The sequence below is a fragment of the Rhamphochromis longiceps genome, linkage group LG7, assembly GCF_057381845.1.
Source record: "Rhamphochromis longiceps isolate RC_006_pf linkage group LG7, R_longiceps_female_GT1.1, whole genome shotgun sequence".
Lineage (NCBI taxonomy): Eukaryota > Metazoa > Chordata > Actinopteri > Cichliformes > Cichlidae > Rhamphochromis > Rhamphochromis longiceps.
The window spans coordinates 20,092,978-20,114,214 of NC_140563.1; the positions used below are offsets into that span (position 1 = coordinate 20,092,978).

Consider the following 21,237-nt stretch of genomic DNA (forward strand, 5'->3'; position numbering starts at 1 on the left):
CAGCCGTGCAGCTGCCGAGGCACCAGCTGTCCTGATGATCGCACCAAACAGACCAGAGACTTCCTCGCTGTCAATGGAGTGGAAGTGCTGTAGTGTCGTCTCACTGTATGGACCAGCTGACACTGTCACACCCCACAGCTACTCCACACCTAAACGATCCCAGACAAAACACACATGGAAATGCACAATATATCCCATTTGACTCACACAGCTGTTCAATTAAAGATTTGTGTTATACAGAACAGTAAATCTGAACCTTTATGTTACATGACTGTAATCACATATATGGAGTAGTTACATATATGTGGATTAATTACACCTGGAACAATTACTAGTTATTTCCAAATGTAAAAAATGTAGAATTACAAACAAACTAAGGTGTTCAACAAGCTGGTCGAACATGTCTAACATAATTGCATCTGTTTTGTGTGGCCATAGATATGATAACAAACATGACGTTATAGTTTTATGCTCACCATAAACTAGCAGGCAACTGGATATTTGTTGCTGATAGGTTGCTGTTTTTTCAAAAACAGTATTTGCCCCAAAACATTAACATTCTGTGTCCAGCAGTTTTCTGGTCTCATAAAATGTGATTCCTCACTTTAAAGCTATTTTCACACGGTAGCTTTAAACCTTTCTTAACATCACCGAACTGAGCTGTATGTGACAACAGAAGTGTCCTACACACGTTTTTAATCGGCTAGCTCTTGCGAGACGCTACATCTTAATAAAAACACCAGCAAGTAGAAAAGCACTACAAACGCATGTGAAGAACTGCACTGATGGTTAAAAGAAAGAGTGTATTAATCAGTGTGGTGAGGAAGAGAAAAAAGCAAGGTAATGTGCAGTTTAATCACATGAGTCATCATGCAATACTGTAGCTACATGTTTGCTACTAGCTGTTTACTGTTAGCATGTCATGCCACACTTTGGTTTTGTTTTGTGAGTTTTGTTAAGGATGTTTGGGGAGGTTTTTTGTGCACTTTGTCAGCATTTTTCGTTTTGCTCTTGTTTTACTTACGTTGCAGTGCATTCTGACCTTTCAGGGCCGCTGTAGAAGCAGGTAACAGGTCAGCTCAGCTCTCACCTGAACCCTTTCACCTGAGCCAAATGGAACAGATCCATGAAGAAATGTTTGTGGGACTAAAGGTTCAGATTGGCAGAGACAGCTTTTTTCCCCCAGTAGTCAACAGGTACGTTATTAGCAATGTGGAATTACAATAAAGCTCAGTTTTGTTGCAGGATCTCTGTGAGGTTTAGAAGTGAACACTATGACAACTCAAAAATAAGTGAAACTGTTTCTTTTTTAAAAAAAAGGCACAACTGTGACACAAGTTGAGTGGAAAAAAATAAAGTACATTTTAATCCTGTGAGTTACTACGAAGGCAAAGTAAAGTGTTAAGCAAACAGTAACTGAGTACATCAATGTTTATATCTTAAGCCCAGAAAAGCAGAAAACGCACAGCTGTTACATAAGTTAAGATCAGCGGTAAAAGGCTGCATCTGAAACAGCTGAATTAATGAGTGGTTAATAATTAAAAAACTAGTCTGCCAGTGCAGACATTATGAGTTTGACCCCACTGGATCACTTTATTATGGTGCTTGTCCTTGGATTTCCTATTTTAGGACATAATAAAACTGAACACTGGCCAGAGAAAGTACATTATGACTCTAAAAGGAGCTACAGTGCTCCTCAGCCGGGCCTCGGCTATGGGCTAATCTACACGTGTTCCACATAATGAGTCTATTAGCACAGCTGGATAAACAAGCCTTAAGGTTCAGTACAAATACATCAGTGTGCAGACACCTGATCCTTATCTTACTGCCTGATTTATTTTCACTTTTATTCAACTCAGAAAGGCTCTCTCAGTGTTTTATAGCAACTTTAAGAAGACATACTCACTGACTTTAAATGTTTATCTGGCAGCTGTTTGTTCAGGCAAGAAAATTCTTTTTGCGTAATTGTTTTGGTATTTAATATATTATTGTGTCTTATTCACATCACATCTACTGATAATATCAGTCACTCATATTAGTTTTCTTTACCTTGTTGAAACAGCTATTGTTGATTGTCTGTTTCATGTGGTTGGAAGGAAGGAGGGAGGACTGTGTGTGTGCATGTGTGTAATACAGAGATGAAGGTCAGTGTGGGGGCCCATATGGAGGGTGGATGGGAAACATGTTTATGGGCGTGAGTACCACAACATACCACATATGGGAGACTATTGGGTTAGAGATGGCGTCACGATGGTCAGCCGAGCACAAACTGAATTCAGTTACAGTGTAATTTGATGTAATGTAATTGAACATAAAATTAGTCTCAAATAACAGTTTAACAAGCTAATTCTGTGAGCCTGTTTGGTGACATACAGAAGCTGAAATCATTATGTCAGCTCATCATCACATGTGTAAAACATGCGCATCAATAGAACAGAACAGTAAAATCATACAAAAAGTGATTTCAGTGACTTTGAACGAGATATGGATGTTGGTGCCAGACAGGCTGGTGTGAGTATTTCAGAAAGTGTTGATCTACTGGGATTTTTTGTACCACATTCAGGATTTATAGAATTGTCCAAAAACAATTCTGTCCAAAGACTGCTCAGCATGTTGAACCTCGAATTAGATGGGCTAGAGCACCAGAAGACCATGCTTAGTGCCAGTCATTTCACATTAGAACAGGAAATAGAGGCCACAATTCACATGGGCTCACCTGGAAAAGCTGCTGTGATGAGTCTCAACTTCTGCTGCAACATTTGGATGGCAGGGTCAGACTTTGACATAACAACCAATCATGAATTATATCACTATTTCAGGCTGCTGGTGACGGTGTATTGGTGTTCTCGGCACATTTTAGATCCTTTGCTTTGTACTAAATGAACACCACAGTCTAAGTATCGTTGCTGACAAAGGAGCTTGCAAAGAAAAGCGTCTGGACTTCTTTAAGTTGCTTGAAGACGTTTCACCTCTCATCCGAGAAGCTTCTTCAGTTCTAAGGTCAAATGGTGGAGAGTCCCAGATATAAACCTAGTGGGAGTGACCCCCCACAGAGGGACAAAAGGACCCCTGATTGACCCTCTAATCGCCTGAGCCAAGGTGGGAAACTGGGCGTGGGTCCCAATCAGCCAGAGTTTCGGGTGTGTTCATTGTGAAACCTGGCCCCACCTTATCATGCGAATTCCTGAGGTCAGATCGCCGGCGTATCAGAGAAACTTGTCACAGGACAAGACTCAGCAGTCCATCTGCATCTTAAGGATAAAGGACACTCTTTCGAGGATGCCAATGTTCACATTTTGGACAGAGAGGACAGATGGTTTGAAAGAGGAGTAAAAGAAGCCATCTAAGTCCACTGTGAGCGACCATCTTTGAACAGAGGCGGGGGTTTACGACACCAACTCTCTGCCATCTATAATCCAGTTTTGAGATCCCTTCCCAGACGCCTTAACGCCCACTCACATCCTGGGCCATCTGACCTCAGGAATTCGCATGATAAGGTGGGGCCAGGTTTCACAATGGACACACCCGAAACTCTGGCTGATTGGGACCCACGCCCAGTTTCCCACCTTGGCTCAGGCGATTAGAGGGTCATCAGGGGGTCCTTTTGTCCCTCTGTGGGGGGTCACTCCCACTAGGTTTATATCTGGGACTCTCCACCATTTGACCTTAGAACTGAAGAAGCTTCTCGGATGAGAGGTGAAACGTCTTCAAGCAACTTAAAGAAGTCCAGACGCTTTTCTTTGCAAGCTCCTTTGACTACGATGACCTGGATGACTGAGAACCTTCACAGACATATCGTTGCTGACCACCTCCATCCCTTTATGGTTTGAAAGGATGGAAGGAAGGACAGAGGCTGTGGCTTGATGCAATTTCTTTAGTTTTTAGTTATTTTAATATATATATTTTTCTTTTAAATTTAAGAAGTTTGCATTTGTATGTTTGTGTTAGTGAAGAGCAACATTATTTTTTTGTGAAGCAGTGAGCACTGGCGCACTAACAAAAAGTCTCCTATGTCTTCATATCCACATTGTAACCATGTTCTGAAGGGTACTTTGTGGATAATGCCCTACTCCACAAAGATGCGATCATTTCAAACTGGTTTCTTGAACATGCCAGTGAGTATTCAAATGGCCTCCACAGACACCAGACATTTGCATCATGGATATGCAGCTGATAAATCTGCAGCAATTGTCTGATGCTATCATGTCAATATAGAGCAAATTCTCTGAGGAAAGTTTCCAGCACCTTGTTAACTCTGTGGCATTAAGAATTAAGGCAGCTCTGAAACACAAAGGTATAACGTGACTGGTGAGTGTATATCATCATAAATAACACATTGAGGTAGTGCAGAATGAGAAACCCTCTGTTACTGCTATTTAACACTCACAAGCTGAAATCACATCTCTAACATCTCTAAAGAGACCATAAACTGTCCAGCAAACTGATACATTTCTCTAATCCTGCTTTTCAGTGAGTGAGCACAATAAAAAGGGAGCTCAGAAAAGGCTTTGGGGTCCTCAGGGTCAGGTTGTTGTTGGATCAGTTTCCCCCAACCATCACCATGTCAGCTGTAGCAATCCATCACACAAGGCCCAAGCACTGGCCTGGGAGCCCCTAAACCAACAGTGACTGGCCACAGAGAAGGGTGAGCTGCTGTCCCAGGCCCTCCCACCATCACCTGTCACCTGTTATTGTCAGCAGCCCTCTGACTCCTTATAGAAAACAGGGCAGCAGCTGGCCTAATGAAGCAGACTGTGTGATGGGTGGCCTTTGCGAGTGTGTTAAAGGTTGCTCTGTAAGTCCTTTTGCTGTGTACCAAGGCCTCTTTTGCCAAAGGAAAAAAAAAACATCTCGCACCAGAACACCTTATCTAAGGGGGAATGAGGTTTGCTGGGCACCAAGAAAATAGCTTTCATTTAGTAGGGAGGGGAATGATCAAAAGCCTTTCATGGTTTGAAATTATCTCATTGTTTGTTTATATAACAGCTTGAGAACGGGTGAGTCATTTGTTCTTTGATTTCATTTAATTGCCTGGAAATATTATAAGCAGCGAGCAGACCTCTTCAGTTACGGGCTGATCAAAACTCAAGGGAGAGAACCAAATCAAACCAAAATTGAACAAACAGATGACAATTTATAGATTTTAAAAAATTACTTCTCTCCATGGATATATTGACCCACTACCAAACCAATCTGTGAAATCTGTGAAAAGTACAGAGCACCAATGGTAGACCTACCAATTCTGTTATTCTATGGCAAATGCCAATCAGGCTACACGTTGCTGGGCAGTGAGAACAGAGCTCACCAGAGGACATTAGCCCCACAGGCCATCCTCATGAAGTCTGTTTCTGATTGTTTTATCAGAGATATTGACACTAGTGGCCTGCTGGAGCTCACTTTGTGGCTCTGGTAGTGGTCATCCTGTTCCTCAGATACCCTTCCCGCTGATGGTTTAAGGACCTCTATGACCCAGTCCAGCTATCCAAGCCTGTCTCCTGGAATCTCCTGTATGCTCCTGATTTGTGTGCTGAGAGACACACAAGCCTACTGGGAATAGCACGCACGAAGGTATCATTTTAGAGGAGCTGGACCTGTGTAACCTCTGTAGGATCCAGGTGTCACCTCATGCTACCAGTAGTGACACTGACCCTAACCAAATGTCTGTGGCCTCCATCTGTAAAACAATTCCTGTCTTGTGGATTGCCTCACTGTCTAGTGCACCTGTTGTTAATTTTATGAAGACCAAAGCAGCTGAAACTGATTAGAACCCCCCCACCACCACCACCACCACCACTTATCTGACAGATCAGTAACTCAGTTTAATTGTCACGATGCAAAAAAGTGTTCCTTTAATTTTTTGAGCAGTATACTTATATACTGAACATGGAGCCCACTCCAAATACATATTCCCCATGCGTCTTTCATGAGAGGCTCTCTGCACACTAAATGTCCACTTGAATCACCACTTGATATATATATATATATATCACATATTTATATGGCCTCAAAGTAAAATAGAAAATAAAGTCTGTATATCTCTCTCTAGTTGTTGTTTGCAGATTAGTTGAGATTATGTGTGATTTTCTTTACAACAAAGTATTGATTGCAATGATTATTAAGCTCAGAGCAAAAACAATAGGTCACCAGCTGGTTAGCAAATGAAGCACTGAGCTGCCACTGGCAGCTCAGTCAAGACTGCTGCTGATGGTGAGAACTACAGTCAGAGAAGTCAGATTGTGACTATTTGTCGACTTGTGTCATACCTGTCACCTCATAAGAGGACACAGCAGGATCCTGTTGAAGGTCTTCAGGGACATCAGTGTATGCAGAGTGAAATCTGAATCTGTTTGAGGTGTGCTTTTTGCACTGTGGGGTGGGGTTGAAGCTGGCATTAGCAACACAAAAGTGACAAAATCTTCACTGCTCACAGGAGCTGACTCTGCCAGCTGAGCAATCTAACTATTCCGGCTATATTACACCAGTTTGAGACAGTGTCTGTGAAAGAATTTGATGAGGCCTAACAGATGGGATTGTTTTTAGATCAGTCTGACAATCTAATACTGGTAAACATGTTCATGAAATAAATCAAATTCTTACCATTTGCAATGTGTATTTTCTTGGTTTAGCAGTAATTATACAGAAAGGATGAATGTCAAAATCACACACAGTTCTCAGTTCTCATTGCCTAAGAAGTACAAAAAAATAACCACTAAAAACAGCAAGAATGAAATAAAACAACAGATTAATCTACATTATTTTTGCTGTGTTTATTGATTTATGACAGAAAGCATCAGTGCAAACAAACCTAAATGAATTCCTTGTGAAAGCTAAATAATGAAGGTGATAACAGGAAATTAAGGGAAAGTGACAGAGTCAGCATTACCTTAAGTGGAAAACACATGGGGACAACTGTTAGACTGCCATTAGGACCTCACACATAGACAAAAGCAGGTCAGCACCTCAGCTGTCTCTTGACATGTGGGTGTAAGAACCTGGCATCAGGGGTGGCCATATCCAAAGGTGTGCAAACCACAAAGTGATTCAAGAAAAGAGACGATGAGAAGTTTTATTTACTCATCTCTAATCTTAGCTTGATCAAAAGAGAGACATCCTCTTCTGGGCCATATCCCCAAAAATTCTCAGTAATGGGTTTGATTACTGGTGCTATTTTTTTTCTTGCTGTTATGTAACAATAAGTAGGTGGGGTCATTTGACTCTGTTTTGTCTTTTCTGTTTTCCTACTAGTGTTTGTTGTTTTACTGAAAGTTAGCTGCAAATCAGAAATCGCAAATACAGTTTTCTCTAATTGTATACCTAGAAGTGAGGAACTGTGACTCGGGAGCAATAGTGGAGAGTAAAAGAAAAGAAAGTAATAGCTCTAAATATAGGGAGTGCAGAATTATTAGGCAAGTTGTATTTTTGAGGAATAATTTTATTATTGAACAACAACCATGTCCCCAATGAACCCAAAAAACTCATTAATATCAAAGCTGAATGTTTTTGGAAGTAGTTTTTAGTTTGTTTTTAGTTTTAGCTATTCTAGGGGGATATCTGTGTGTGCAGGTGACTATTACTGTGCATAATTATTAGGCAACTTAACAAAAAACAAATATATACCCATTTCAATTATTTATTTTTACCAGTGAAACCAATATAACATCTCCACATTCACAAATATACATTTCTGACATTCAAAAACAAAACAAATCAGCGACCAATATAGCCACCTTTCTTTGCAAGGACACTCAAAAGCCTGCCATCCATGGATTCTGTCAGTGTTTTGATCTGTTCACCATCAACATTGCGTGCAGCAGCAACCACAGCCTCCCAGACACTGTTCAGAGAGGTGTACTGTTTTCCCTCCTTGTAAATCTCACATTTGATGATGGACCACAGGTTCTCAATGGGGTTCAGATCAGGTGAACAAGGAGGCCATGTCATTAGTTTTTCTTCTTTTATGCTCTTTCTTGCCAGCCACGCTGTGGAGTACTTGGACGCGTGTGATGGAGCATTGTTCTGCATGAAAATCATGTTTTTCTTGAAGGATGCAGACTTCTTTCTGTACCACTGCTTGAAGAAGGTGTCTTCCAGAAACTGGCAGTAGGACTGGGAGTTGAGCTTGACTCCATCCTCAACCCGAAAAGGCCCCACAAGCTCATCTTTGATGATACCAGCCCAAACCAGTACTCCACCTCCACCTTGCTGGCATCTGAGTCGGACTGGAGCTCTCTGCCCTTTACCAATCCAGCCACGCCCCATCCACACTCAGAAAAATTATGGTTCTTCAATGGTTCTTCAGATGTCTTCATGGTTCTTTAAAGAACCATCATACGTCAAAGAACCTTTTTATTTTGTGGATGGTTCTTCAGCTATTACAAATGGTTCTTTAAAGAACAAAAGGTTCTTCATCCTTAGCAATCTAAGTTTGATGGTGTAAATGGCATAAATATTTATTCACTATAATGAGGCTGTGAATTATACTGTGTGTTTTCTTTGTGTGCATGTGTGTGCGAAGGGGGAGGGCGGGATACCTGGCAATTACCCTTTAAGAGAAGATGGTAGGAAACTGAATATTCAAATAAAAGTTAGAAATATTTGCTAACAATAGACACAATACACACATTCAAATACTGTACTTTAGTTTTAAATTTTAATAAAGCATTACTATTTTCTACTCCAATGCATTACTTTTGAGATTATTATATATTTTTGAAAATATAGCATAATGATAATACTAGTTATTGTAAACTTTACAAACCACCCAGTAGTATGTAAGTCAAATTATAAAATACAAGTAAATAACAATTGCAGAACAGAATGTCAGTGTAATGAACACACACTTCGTTTTGACAAAGCGCACTGCTTAGGTAAATGATCTGAGTAGTTGTTCATCACTGAGCAATTTGTTAATATGTGTTTCGAGCCAAATAAATGACAGGGAGCGAGAGAGTGACGTCAGAACACGTCATACTGTAACCTCCCGGGAGCGGACGGAGGGGGTCAGTCGTTGGGATGCGCATGCGCAGACAGAGTGTGCGAGCGGCGGGCCGTGACCTTTCGGGGGAAAAAACTCACGGACGGTGACAGCGAAACGGATAACAGTCTTCAGTACCTGCTGAACTGTGAAGCTGTGGATTCTGGGACTGTTGGAAAAGGTAAAACATTTTCATTGAAACCTTATTACTGTTTTGTTTTTGTTACTCGTCATTTTAGCTTGCTGTTAATGTTGTGCTAACAGTAGCGATTAGCTAGATACGTTAGCCGCTGAGGTCAGCGCAATTTAGTATCCAACTGTTTTCCTAACAAAACCACTGTTATAATTAAGTGAAGCTGCTCCCAGCTAATTTGAACCTTTGGCTTCTAAAATATGTGGTTCAATTGCGTGCTGCGTACATAACCTAATGTCAGCTAGACCGAAATTAAAATTTAATATATTGTTAAAGTCACTAAAATGGCGCCTGAAGCCTGTTGTGGCGTGAGCTCTGTCTGCTCTAGAAACTCTGAAATTCTGTAGATCTGAGCCGTACATTAAATACTCACATGAACCTCTACTTTGAATTCTGTATGAGCTGTATAAAATACAGCTATGCATAAGTGTTTTGAATGAATAACTCTTTATTGTCTAATCAAATAATATATAAATGAATAGAAATGTGACATGAGAAGGTGTGTCTTTGACTGTTCCTGCATAACTTAGTTTCGGACTAGTTGACAAGTTATGCTCCGGTCATTTGATGTTTCCAAGATAGATGTTCTTTTGTAATATAGTTAATTTTTTTGTATATTTCATTTATCCACCATCATACATCATACATACAAGCTAAGAAGAGGTCGTTATACTAACAAGAGGTATCAACGCTGGGCCAAAGTTCAGCACATGGTTAAAGTTTGTAATCCAGCCAGGGTGTAAATATCACTCAGCAGCCAGAGCTGAAGCAGGTAGCATCAACACATAAATCTACTCTACCCGGCTTAAATCACAAGAGCACCTCTGACCAAAAAGCTGTAGATTTTTCTTGTTTGCACAAATTAATCCAGATTCACATTAATTGTGTTCACAGCTCCAACAAAATGAGGAAGAGGAGGGAGAAACACAATTAGGTTGAATTACAATTGGATGGAAGGCGAGGACAAGGAGAAGGAAGCTTAGGATGAGGAGGAAGAGAAGCAGCAGGAGCATCTTTAGGGATCCCTATGATGTCATTGAGGTTTGTTTCATTAATATGGTCCTCTCACAAAGAACGATGACTTGTTTTAGTTCACGTACTTCCTGTATTAAATAGTGATGTGCAAAATGTTGTGAAAAACCATGGAGCAGGTACGTATAGTGCATCTGCAGGTAAATGAACATCAAATCTCTAAGACAGACTGAAATCTGTATATTTATCACCCTTATGATAAAACCCATGTCAGCCATTGGTTTATGGACTTTGTATTTTGAAGCCTCAACATTTGCTTTATTGCTGTTGCTATGTTGGGACCATATTAGGATGAGGGATCAGAATCTGGAGTCATGCACACTATTGTTTTATTTAGTGTGTATCCATAAGATTCGTACAGCAGATCCAAGTTGTGCCTTGAAAACCGGAAAGTCGTCTGCATAGAGGAGAACTGTAATAGCAGGCTTGTACAAAGTGAGGCTTTGTGCACTCGTTTTACTTCTGTCACCCTGTTTTGATGCAGATTTCACTTGAAATCAGGCAAGAACTGGACTTATTTTTTATAATGTGTTCTTGTGAATTGATTGTGTATCGCATATGTTTGATTTGACTTTCTGCAAGACAACAGTCGTCCGCTGGCCAAAAAAGTTTTCCAAATACCTCCACTTGATCTAGCCTGCATTTAGAAAAGAATAGCAAAAAAAATCTGCACCTCCTGCTTCAGATGCAATTTGTGTTTCTGTGTTCAGAGGCAGCGGCGAGAGGGGAGACCTCGGCTCATCCAGCTGGAGAGCCTGACCAGGAGGAGTCTAACATTAACTCAGCTCTTCCAGGGCACCCTGCAGACTCGGCTGTTGGCATCGACGAGGGATGACGTGAACGCCAAACTGGAGTCCATCACTGCACAACTGCACGTATGCGAGTCAGACCTTCTGAGGAGGGTTTCACTTTTCTCTCTTCTTTATAATTGACTCTTTTCTCTATCTCTTTCAGCTCCTTGTCTCAGAGTGGGAGGGATTTGAAGCACAAAGGGAGGAACTTGTCGTTTGGTTGGCTGATATGGATGTCCGCCTGAGTGAGGTTGACCAGCTGACAGGAAACACCAGTGAAAAACTGAAACAACTGCAGGTGTGGGCTTGTTTTGATATGACATATACAGGGAGTGCAGAATTATTAGGCAAGTTGTATTTTTTAGGAATAATTTTATTATTGAACAACAACCATGTTCTCAATGAACCCAAAAAACTCATTAATATCAAAGCTGAATGATTTTGGAAGTAGTTTGTAGTTTGTTTTTAGTTTTAGCTATTTTAGGGGGATATCTGTGTGTGCAGGTGACTATTACTGTGCATAATTATTAGGCAACTTAACAAAAAACAAATATACCCATTTCAATTATTTATTTTTACCAGTGAAACCAATATAACATCTCCACATTCACAAATATACATTTCTGACATTCAAAAACAAAACAAAAACAAATCAGCGACCAATATAGCCACCTTTCTTTGCAAGGACACTCAAAAGCCTGCCATCCATGGATTCTGTCAGTGTTTTGATCTGTTCACCATCAACATTGCATGCAGCAGCAACCACAGCCTCCCAGACACTGTTCAGAGAGGTGTACTGTTTTCCCTCCTTATAAATCTCACATTTGATGATGGACCACAGGTTCTCAATGGGGTTCAGATCAGGTGAACAAGGAGGCCATGTCATTAGTTTTTCTTCTTTTATACCCTTTCTTGCCAGCAATGCTGTGGAGTACTTGGACGCGTGTGATGGAGCATTGTCCTGCATGAAAATCATGTTTTTCTTGAAGGATGCAGACTTCTTCCTGTACCACTGCTTGAAGAAGGTGTCTTCCAGAAACTGGCAGTAGGACTGAGGGTTGAGCTTGACTCCATCCTCAACCCGAAAAGGCCCCACAAGCTCATCTTTGATGATACCAGCCCAAACCTGTACTCCACCTCCACCTTGCTGGCATCTGAGTCGGACTGGAGCTCTCTGCCCTTTACCAATCCAGCCACGGGCCCATCCATCTGGCCCATCAAGACTCACTCTCATTTCATCAGTCCATAAAACCTTAGAAAAATCAGTCTTGAGATATTTCTTGGCCCAGTCTTGACGTTTCAGCTTGTGTGTCTTGTTCAGTGGTGGTCGTCTTTCAGCCTTTCTTACCTTGGCCATGTCTCTGAGTATTGCACACCTTGTGCTTTTGGGCACTCCAGTGATGTTGCAGCTCTGAAATATGGCCAAACTGGTGGCAAGTGGCATCTTGGCAGCTGCACGCTTGACTTTTCTCAGTTCATGGGCAGTTATTTTGCTCCTTGGTTTTTCCACACGCTTCTTGCGACCCTGTTGACTATTTTGAATGAAACGCTTGATTGTTCGATGATCACGCTTCAGAAACTTTGCAATTTTGAGACTGCTGCATCCCTCTGCAAGATATCTCACTATTTTTGACTTTTCTGAGCCTGTCAAGTCCTTATTTTGACCCATTTTGCCAAAGGAAAGGAAGTTGCCTAATAATTATGCACACCTGATATAGGGTGTTGATGTCATTAGACCACACCCCTTCTCATTACAGAGATGCACATCACCTAATATGCTTAATTGGTAGTAGGCTTTCGAGCCTATACAGCTTGGAGTAAGACAACATGGATGAAGAGGATGATGTGGACAAAATACTCATTTGCCTAATAATTCTGCACTCCCTGTATGTGTTTTCACAATGTACGGTATGTAGTATGTGTACTATAGAAAAAAACAAGGGTAACTACAGCTATTTATGCTTATTTATGTACTTTGCGTTTGTCGTTGGTGTTAGGGCTGAACGATATATTGCATTTGCGATAATATCGCGACATGATCAAGTGCAATTTTCTAACCGCAAAGGCTGCGATTATACTGCGATTATAAGGCTGTCCAAATTACTACCATATCCCAGAATTCATAGCGCGGCCCAGCCAAACTCCAGTTTCCAGCAATGGCGGCCGCTACTAAGTTTTAAAATTACTCATACTAATCTTTCTGGGTCACAAAATAAACTTTTAACATATTTTCAGGCGAGAAAGTAGTTGTGTAAACATCAAATATCTGCTCGGTTTATCAAGATATCCCATATTTGCAAAAGTGCTTCGACGTTTTCAGAGGCGTCTGCTACCCACCAGCTCGACAGCTAGCCGGGAGCTCGAGGGTTACTGATGCGGCCGAGAACGGCACAACTCCCGGCACATCATTTTCAGATCACCGCGGAGTTTCGCTGCTCGGGTTAAACGTAATATATAAGTCACTTAGACAACCTAAAAATGTTATTGTTGGGCTTTTTTCAGTGTTTTGTTTGTTCGTGAGTAAATCGGTTTGGCTGAGATTAAAGTTATTAGATAAAATAAAACTTTATTAATCCCCCGGGTGGGTTCCTCCTTGGTTTTCACACAGCTGACTAAACGTCAAACAGAAAACTTATTAAACAGAAGTATGAGACAGTCGAGAATTTACACCAGTGTCTGGTTATATTTTAGATAGCAAGAAGCAGACGGCCGAGTTTATTAAACTCCACCGAGACAGCGGTGACGCTAATCAGAAGGCTAGACCGTCCAATTTCACGCCTTTAAATTTTAAAGGCGTGTTTGTGTGTGTGTTTATACAATTGCTATTATGTTTGCACTTTATGTGTAATGTTACTGACTGCAGAGATCAGTAAGATGTGTGTATTTTTTATTTATTAGTTTTATTTATTTAATATTATTTTTTAATTGAATGACTGTCTAGTAGTTCACAGATGTCGAAAAACTGAGTGTGGTAAAGCCACTGATTTTTTTTATGTATATTTCTGCAATCTGCACATTGTACTGACTTTCATTTTAATGTTTACACCAGGGTTCCTTGTCAGCACTTTATGCTCAGATGTTTGTAAGCTAAAAATAAACTATTGTGTATGTTCAAATATACTGTTGTGATTGAAGAAGTTAAATAAAAATGTCAGTCATCAATTCATGCATCACCTCATGTCATCATAACAGAGGTCTGTCTTCCAGGAAAGAACAGTTTAAAATTAATGTAATATAGTATTGGCCATACTATATGATGTATTGCTTGTCTTTGTTTAATAATACAGAAGACAAAGACCTTAAAAAATAATCGCATCGCAATCGCAATATTGGGGCAAAAAAATCGCAATTAGATTATTTTCCATAATCGTTCAGGCCTAGTTGGTGTTCTGCATTTTGGTGATGTGGCTAAGGTTGAACAGGCACGAGGCTGGTTGTTTTGTTATTTTATATGAATTTCCTGTGGTTTGTGCAACTTTCTCATGCTAAACAAGAACATCTGCCAGCAGTTTATTTACACTTTATTTGCACCACGCCAAGGGTGTGCTTCAGAAAGACTGTGAAAGCAGGTTTGTGGTGCTCCATTTAAACTCCTCATTCATTTAGTGACTGGCAAATCTCATATCAGAGCATACTAACTTGTTAAAATGAATGTCTTTACAAACACTGAAGAAGCTTTTACAATCAGTCTGCCATCAGTAGACACTGTGGCTTTATTATCAGCTCAGAACAAAATGTATACATCTTTCTCATGTTGTGACTTTGTGGTCTGTAAAGCAGCTGTCAGCATTTTGTGAAATATTTGTTGTAGAAATCACTATTTAGGTAAAAGTAACCTGTGTGAGTGTTCAAACATGTGAAACTCTGGTAAATCATTAGTCAGTTATTATATTGCAGTGACTCATATTGATGTTGGAGATAATGTAAATATATGAGTGAAGATGAGTGTGCTAAAATCATTAAGATTCTAAAACTGGAATAAATTGAGCTTAAAGCGACCGTCAACAAATTTATCAGTGGAGCAGACCTCAGGGCATCCTGTGATTGGTTTTGCTTGGTGGTAAAATGTAGAAATCTTGTACACCTTTTGCACAGAGTGGCAACTTTCTCATACTCACATGTCTGAGATACCAGCAAACTCTTGTTGCACTATTCAGTTACCAGTGCAATAAGAGTTTTTTGGGGAAGGAAATGTTGACTTTTATTTAGATTTACTTCAAACTCTGTAGTTTCTCATGAACATTATCTAATCTCACTTAATGTGTGTGTGTGTGTGTGCGCATAGTTTCATTGTTGAAGTGAGAATGCTGGGGCTTGCTTTTTGTGTTTTTGGTATCTGTTTTTATATGTGACATGACTTCAACTCAAGAAATAAAGCATTAAAAAATATATTAAGACATATTTATTAATGTCAAAATGCTCTAGATTAGGGGCGTCAAACTCATTTGACATCATGGGCCACATATAGCCCAGAGAAACTACATGATCATTTTGTGAAATTACAGAAAACGTTCTGGTAGTTCATCTTCCAGACTGTTTTGTAGTTATGAAATTGTAAATTATAACAAACACATTTTGGACTGGCTGTAAAGAAAACAGTCCTTTCTACAGCAGACAGTGAAAAAACAGGAACTTTTCTGTGATTTCATTGTTTATCCATTGAATGGCAGTTGGAGATTCATATTTTCCAAACCCGTCGGATGGGCCAGATTGAAGTATTTGCTTTGTGTTTGACACTACTGTTCTAGATGGTGTGTTTAGTATTAAGAAGATCGTCCCAGCAGAGGGAGGGAAGGTGCTGGATGGTGTTTTATGCAAATCATTCCAATATTCCAGCCTCGAGTTCAGTATCCAGCATCTTCTTGGCACTTAAGAAAGTCCGTGGCACCAATCAACACCGAGCTCAAATCCGAATAAGAGAGACAACAGATGGAGACGTATTTGCATTCCCGAGCAGTTGGAGTGAACAACACAACAGATGCTTTGCTTTTATTTTTTCCTGTGTTCGCTCGGACATTTGGAGGTATGGTAGGCAGAGAAGGACAAAGAGCCAAGGCCAAATATCTTGGCTCTGCAGGGACAACAGCTGGGAGGAACAGACCAGGAAGTCGTTTCACTTCATTAAAGACTCAGCATGAGAGCAGCAGAGCTTTCCTAGCTCACCCCGTTCTCATGATCACTCTACTCCTCCTCCCGCCTACTGGCCAATACACACTTGTGCATATGCCTTTCCCCACCACTGATGGTTATAAGTCCAATTAAACATGGCACCTATTCCTAAACCTTTCCCATCAGTGCAATAAACTATCCCCCAAGTCTGTTTCTATTTCTAACGTGGTCATTGAGCTTCTAAGCTCCTCACAGCTGATCCTCTTACAAGTGTGAAAGTGCTCTCTCCCTCTCCTCCATAGCGGAGCTGCTGTTTCACAGGTACAACAACCAAGGCTGGACTGGGACAAAAAATCGGCCCGGGCATTTTGACTAGAGACCGGCCCACCAGGATAAAGATTGAAAATGTGACGTCATTCAGGGGTAAAACCGCAAAGGATTCTGGGAACTTGTGGCAAGAGGTACTAGCGCACGCAGGCTTTCAATTGAACTCAGTTACACAGGATAAAAAGAAACACAAAAAATGGCAAGAAGCTGTTGTATTATTAACTGCAACAGCCGGTCGCATGACAGCCATGGGAAGCCGATCGTTTTTTTTTTTAATCGGATTACGTCGTTGAAGAGAAATGTTTTAAGCCATGTTTCCGAAGTAAGAGCCGACGGATGGTCTGGATATAGGGGAGACCGGGGATAGTTGTAACATTTTTGACATTTCTGTCTGTAAATTGGAGCTCTTTTAAGGTAGTGGATTCAAAATGTAATGCAAAGTATTTACATGTCTCGGCTATTAAATAGTGCAGCTATTTTCTCTGCAGCACAATTACCCATTGCATGGTATGGCCTCAAACACAAATAGTGAAATGTTACAATTGACCCCATAGTGTAGGTTAGTTGCAACATAGTACCCTTATTTCAATAAGGGTACTAACAAAACATTAACATGTAATCTTTGTTTATTCAACACATGAATGCACTTAGAGCCATTTATGTAGCTGTGTGTGTGTGACAGAATGCAGAAATCTAGCTTTTGAACATATTCCAACCCCCCCAAAAAGACAAATTATGGAATTTTCTGCAACTGAATATTTCATTAATTTTGGTTGGTCTTCCTTGAGTTTGGCCTCATTGGCTCAGTGGGCATTATAACCTACAACTCTTGCACCAATTTTGAACATAACAATGAAGCTGAAAAAATGTAGTTGTTCACCAGCATCGCAATTCCATTACTTTTTATCATGGCTTACCTTGGTGTGGTTTGCAAAGTGCTTCAGAAAGATGAGGAAATCTGTTTCTTGCACCCATCCTGATTTATTTCCACTACCAGTACTTCCTACTGGTCCATCTCTGACACAGTGGTGTGCATAGTGTATGTGTGGGAACACAAACAGTGGAGGAATTGTGTTGCCAATGGCATTAACCGCATATACAAAAGTGACCAGTGAACCCCTCTCTGCTGATGCCGTTGCCCCAACTTGTTTAATATAAGTTAAAGTAATAGTGTGGTAAGTTGTAACATCTGCATTATTGTTACAACTGACCCAGACTGTTGCTGTTCCAACTGACCCAGACTCCTATAGCCATGAACTAGCTAACATTACAGCCAACGGCTAAAACATTAACACTAAAGACCTACACAGAATATATCCCCATAGACATACAAATAACATAATTTAAGTTTGATGACTTTAACTGCAAAGCAGATAATGCTATTATAAATTGAAATAAAGTAGAAAAACTTACTTTTTGGCATACAAATTACTTTTTTTGGTGTTAAATTGTCTGTTTTTGACAAAATGTGCTGATTTTTCACATGTGATAGCAGAACTGAATTGGGCATGCACAGGATGAGTCACATCATTTGAAACTTAGCCCTGATTGGAGAAATTGGAAGTGTTACAACTGACCCACGTTACAACTATCCCCGGTCTCCCCTACCAAATATAACGTCTCAGAACACTCCAGCTCACATGTTAGTCTGCTCCAAGCATTCCCACAAAGGTCAGAGTTTTTTAGTCGTTAATACGTCATTTTTCTTAACATAATTGGTGATATAGGTTACAAGCAAGTCTGGCGCTGAACAGAAATTGTCGCGCTATGCTCCTTTATTTATTGTGCATAAATAGTAAATTGTCCTGACACAATATTGCGTTTCGCTTCTGTTATTATGGTACATTGACAAAAACATATACTTTTATTCACAGGATAAAACAGTTGTTTTGTATCACTAATTGTCCAGTGCGATTACAGCATACAATATTATTGTCACTGCTACATTTCTGTAAAGAACCAGAAATTATTTCCACTACTAATTAATTACCGCTGAGCTCAAAGGTTATATTAATAAACGGTTAACGAATGTGTATTTATGAAGACGATTTGTGAGACTGGTAAACTTACCTTTGTTCGTACGATGGTCTTTCGTTCTACACGGTGCATTTCAAGGTCCTGCACCCATCCGTCGGTAAACTGTACCTGGGCTTGTTGCAGTGACCTGAAGTTACTAAACTTCATGAGTGTATGCACTCACTCCAAGAACCGTGTAATTATAAATATGAGCGTGGTGAAAGTTGGGCAGCACGCTAACGTCTTTTGTCCCTCTGTGTGCTCGTAAGGGTAACCCTTTCACACCTTTGATTTTTTCCTCGTATCTTTTCTTTGACTTTTCATCAAGTCTGTCTTTGTACGGACCAGCATTGTTCTCCTTTTGTTTTGTACATTCCTTTTTTGTGCGGCAAAGAAAAAACAAGAAGGTATTGGAACCGGAGAATGAACGTTTTGCGGTGCTGCAAATGCTTGCATTTGATGCGGTACTTGGATTGTTTTGCCACGAGTTCACGGCATGCAATGCGCGAAAATCACGTGATTGCTAAACAAGGGGGCGGGTGCATTCGGCCTCCTCGGCTGTAATTGGTCCAGCCCAGAGTCGATCATGACCAATTGGCCAATCCAACACCTTTCATTATATATACCCTTCCTAAAAAAAAAAAAAATTAAAAAAAATCCATCGGCCCATAAAAACAAAAAATCGCCAGTGGCCCACCGGGCAAATGCCCGGTATGCCCGATGGCCAGTCCAGCTATGACAACAACCGATCTGCTGGGATGACGAAGTGTTTGTGGGAGTAATCTGAGAGTTTATTACCTCTTTATTTATCTTTTTCCATTTTGCCTCATTTGACTAGTTTCCTGCATGTCACCTTGCACCACCACACACTCATCACCAAGCATGTTTTTTAGCAGGCACAAATCCACATCTTTTGGCATCATTGGCGTCAATGAGTAATAAACAGTTACTTCATGATTTGCTCGTTCAGTAAGTGACGACTCCCTCCCCCTACAAAAGAACACACCTGTTAGAATCTGCTTAATCCTAGCCAGCGGCCCTGCTCTCTCTGTGCTTTCTGGGGCCTGGTCTAATCCACACAAGGGCTCCGGGCCAAGGCCAGGGCAGATTAGACCCCCACCATCAATTTATCCATCCATGAACACACACCTCTGAGTCTGGCCCCTATAGCAAGTGTTTGAATTGGCCTCTTAATCCTTGGACTCAGTGGAGCCTTCCACCCGAGCACACAGCCACCTTCCCCCTCTGCCCAGACTTAATATTTATGCATCTTTTCCATACCCACTCACAAATCTGACACAGCCCAGCACTCACCACTCTGACCCCACCCAACCACTACCCCACTCTGCCCCCACCTCCTTTCCCACTCTGCCGCCACCTCCTTTCCCTCCCCTGGTGGGACTGAAAGCCCATTGATTTGTTGATTTCTCCCCTTTTGTCTGCAGTCGGCCGAGTGTTAACGGGACATCCAGAGTCCAGAGCACAGTGACAGGACTTTTGGCATGGGAGATTAAGGTCCTAATCTGGGCATCTGTCAATGTCCAGTACTGCTTTTTCTTTGCCGTTTGGAGAGGGGCCTTTTCTTGAGTTATTTTCAGTGTTAATTAGCTGTTCAAGCTGAAGACCCCCTGAGAAAAAAGAAAACTCCCCGATTCAAATAGAGCATAGAGGCAGTTTACAAATAAAGCCACATGTCTGAAAGCAGTTGGGCAATAAATGAAGTTGATTGATTTCTAATGCTGGTGGTGCACTGTGTTAACAAATACATCTGTAATCCTGTGTGGGCAGTTCATTGTACTTATACCACGATGTAGTACAAACACACATCTGTGTGTATAGCTAAGGTTGTCTAAACTGTGGCAGTGTAGTTTGCAAATCAGTCCTTAGGTTATGTCCTTTATAAGTGATGGAAGAATTGTGTAACAAGGAAATTACCACCAAATTATGTGATATTACATTAAAATTATCTAATGTATGGTAAAAAAAACCCAAGACAAAAGAAAAACATTAGAAAACTATATGCCACCTACACCTATATGCCTGCTCATAGGGGGTCATCTGATTGTTGGGGTTTTGTCTGTTTTTTCTGTATCATTGTTGGGTCTTTACCTCACATTATAAAGCACCTTGAGACATCTGTTGTTGTGATGTGCAGTTTAAATAAATTTCCGATTTACATAAATATAACTGCATTGAATTGAACTGACTATATCAGGGGTCTGAACCCAGGCCTCGAGGGCCGGTGTCCCTGCAGGTTTTAGATGTGTCCTTGATCCATCACAGCTGATTTAAATGGATAAATTAACTTCTCAACATGTCTTGAAGTTCCCCAGAGGCCTGGTAATGAACTAATCATGTGATTCAGGTGTGCTGACCCAATGTGAGATCTAAAACCTGCAGGGACACCGGCCCTCGTGGACTAGGATTGGGGACCCCTGGACTATATCATACAACTGTCAGGTTATAGCATTAGCAAATAGTGACCCAGGACTTAATGAGTCTATGTCTCCATCTAGTGTTGTGATATCAGATTTTCAAGTCAGTAGAGTTGAATTTGATTCGAAAGTTGAGAGATTATTTTACACAACTCATTCTTTGTGTTAGTGTTTAAGGTTTTTACATGAGCAAAAAACTGGAGGAGAATGTAAACCCAAAGCGTTTGACAGTTTCACAAGCTCAAACTGAAAGAAGGACATGGCTGAATTTTGCATGGTTTTAGAATGTAGTAGAGTTTAACTGCAACAAAAAATATTGATGACATTTAGTAAAAATGAAATTTTAGGCTTTTGGAAGAT

The 21,237-nt window shown here is 40.6% G+C and overlaps 1 protein-coding gene across 6 annotated transcripts; it reads left to right on the forward strand.

Moving 5' to 3' along the window:
* Positions 1 to 676: 676 nt before the first annotated feature.
* LOC146665218 (uncharacterized) lies at positions 677 to 20,735 on the forward strand. 6 transcript variants are annotated; one of them, XM_085412777.1, is made up of 8 exons: positions 677 to 840; positions 1,050 to 1,196; positions 7,975 to 9,155; positions 10,062 to 10,208; positions 10,910 to 11,074; positions 11,154 to 11,288; positions 16,402 to 16,560; positions 19,888 to 20,735. In XM_085412777.1, the coding sequence occupies exons 4-8, from the start codon at positions 10,152 to 10,154 to the stop codon at positions 19,900 to 19,902; spliced, it is 531 nt and encodes a 176-aa protein (XP_085268903.1). In that variant the 5' UTR covers positions 677 to 840; positions 1,050 to 1,196; positions 7,975 to 9,155; positions 10,062 to 10,151; the 3' UTR covers positions 19,903 to 20,735. The 6 variants fall into 6 exon arrangements, with proteins under 6 accessions (XP_085268903.1, XP_085268899.1, XP_085268898.1 ...); XM_085412773.1 differs by lacking the exon at positions 19,888 to 20,735 and having other exon boundaries at positions 1,032 to 1,196; positions 15,739 to 17,633; XM_085412772.1 differs by lacking the exon at positions 19,888 to 20,735 and having other exon boundaries at positions 15,739 to 17,633.
* The last annotated feature ends 502 nt before the right edge of the window (positions 20,736 to 21,237 follow it).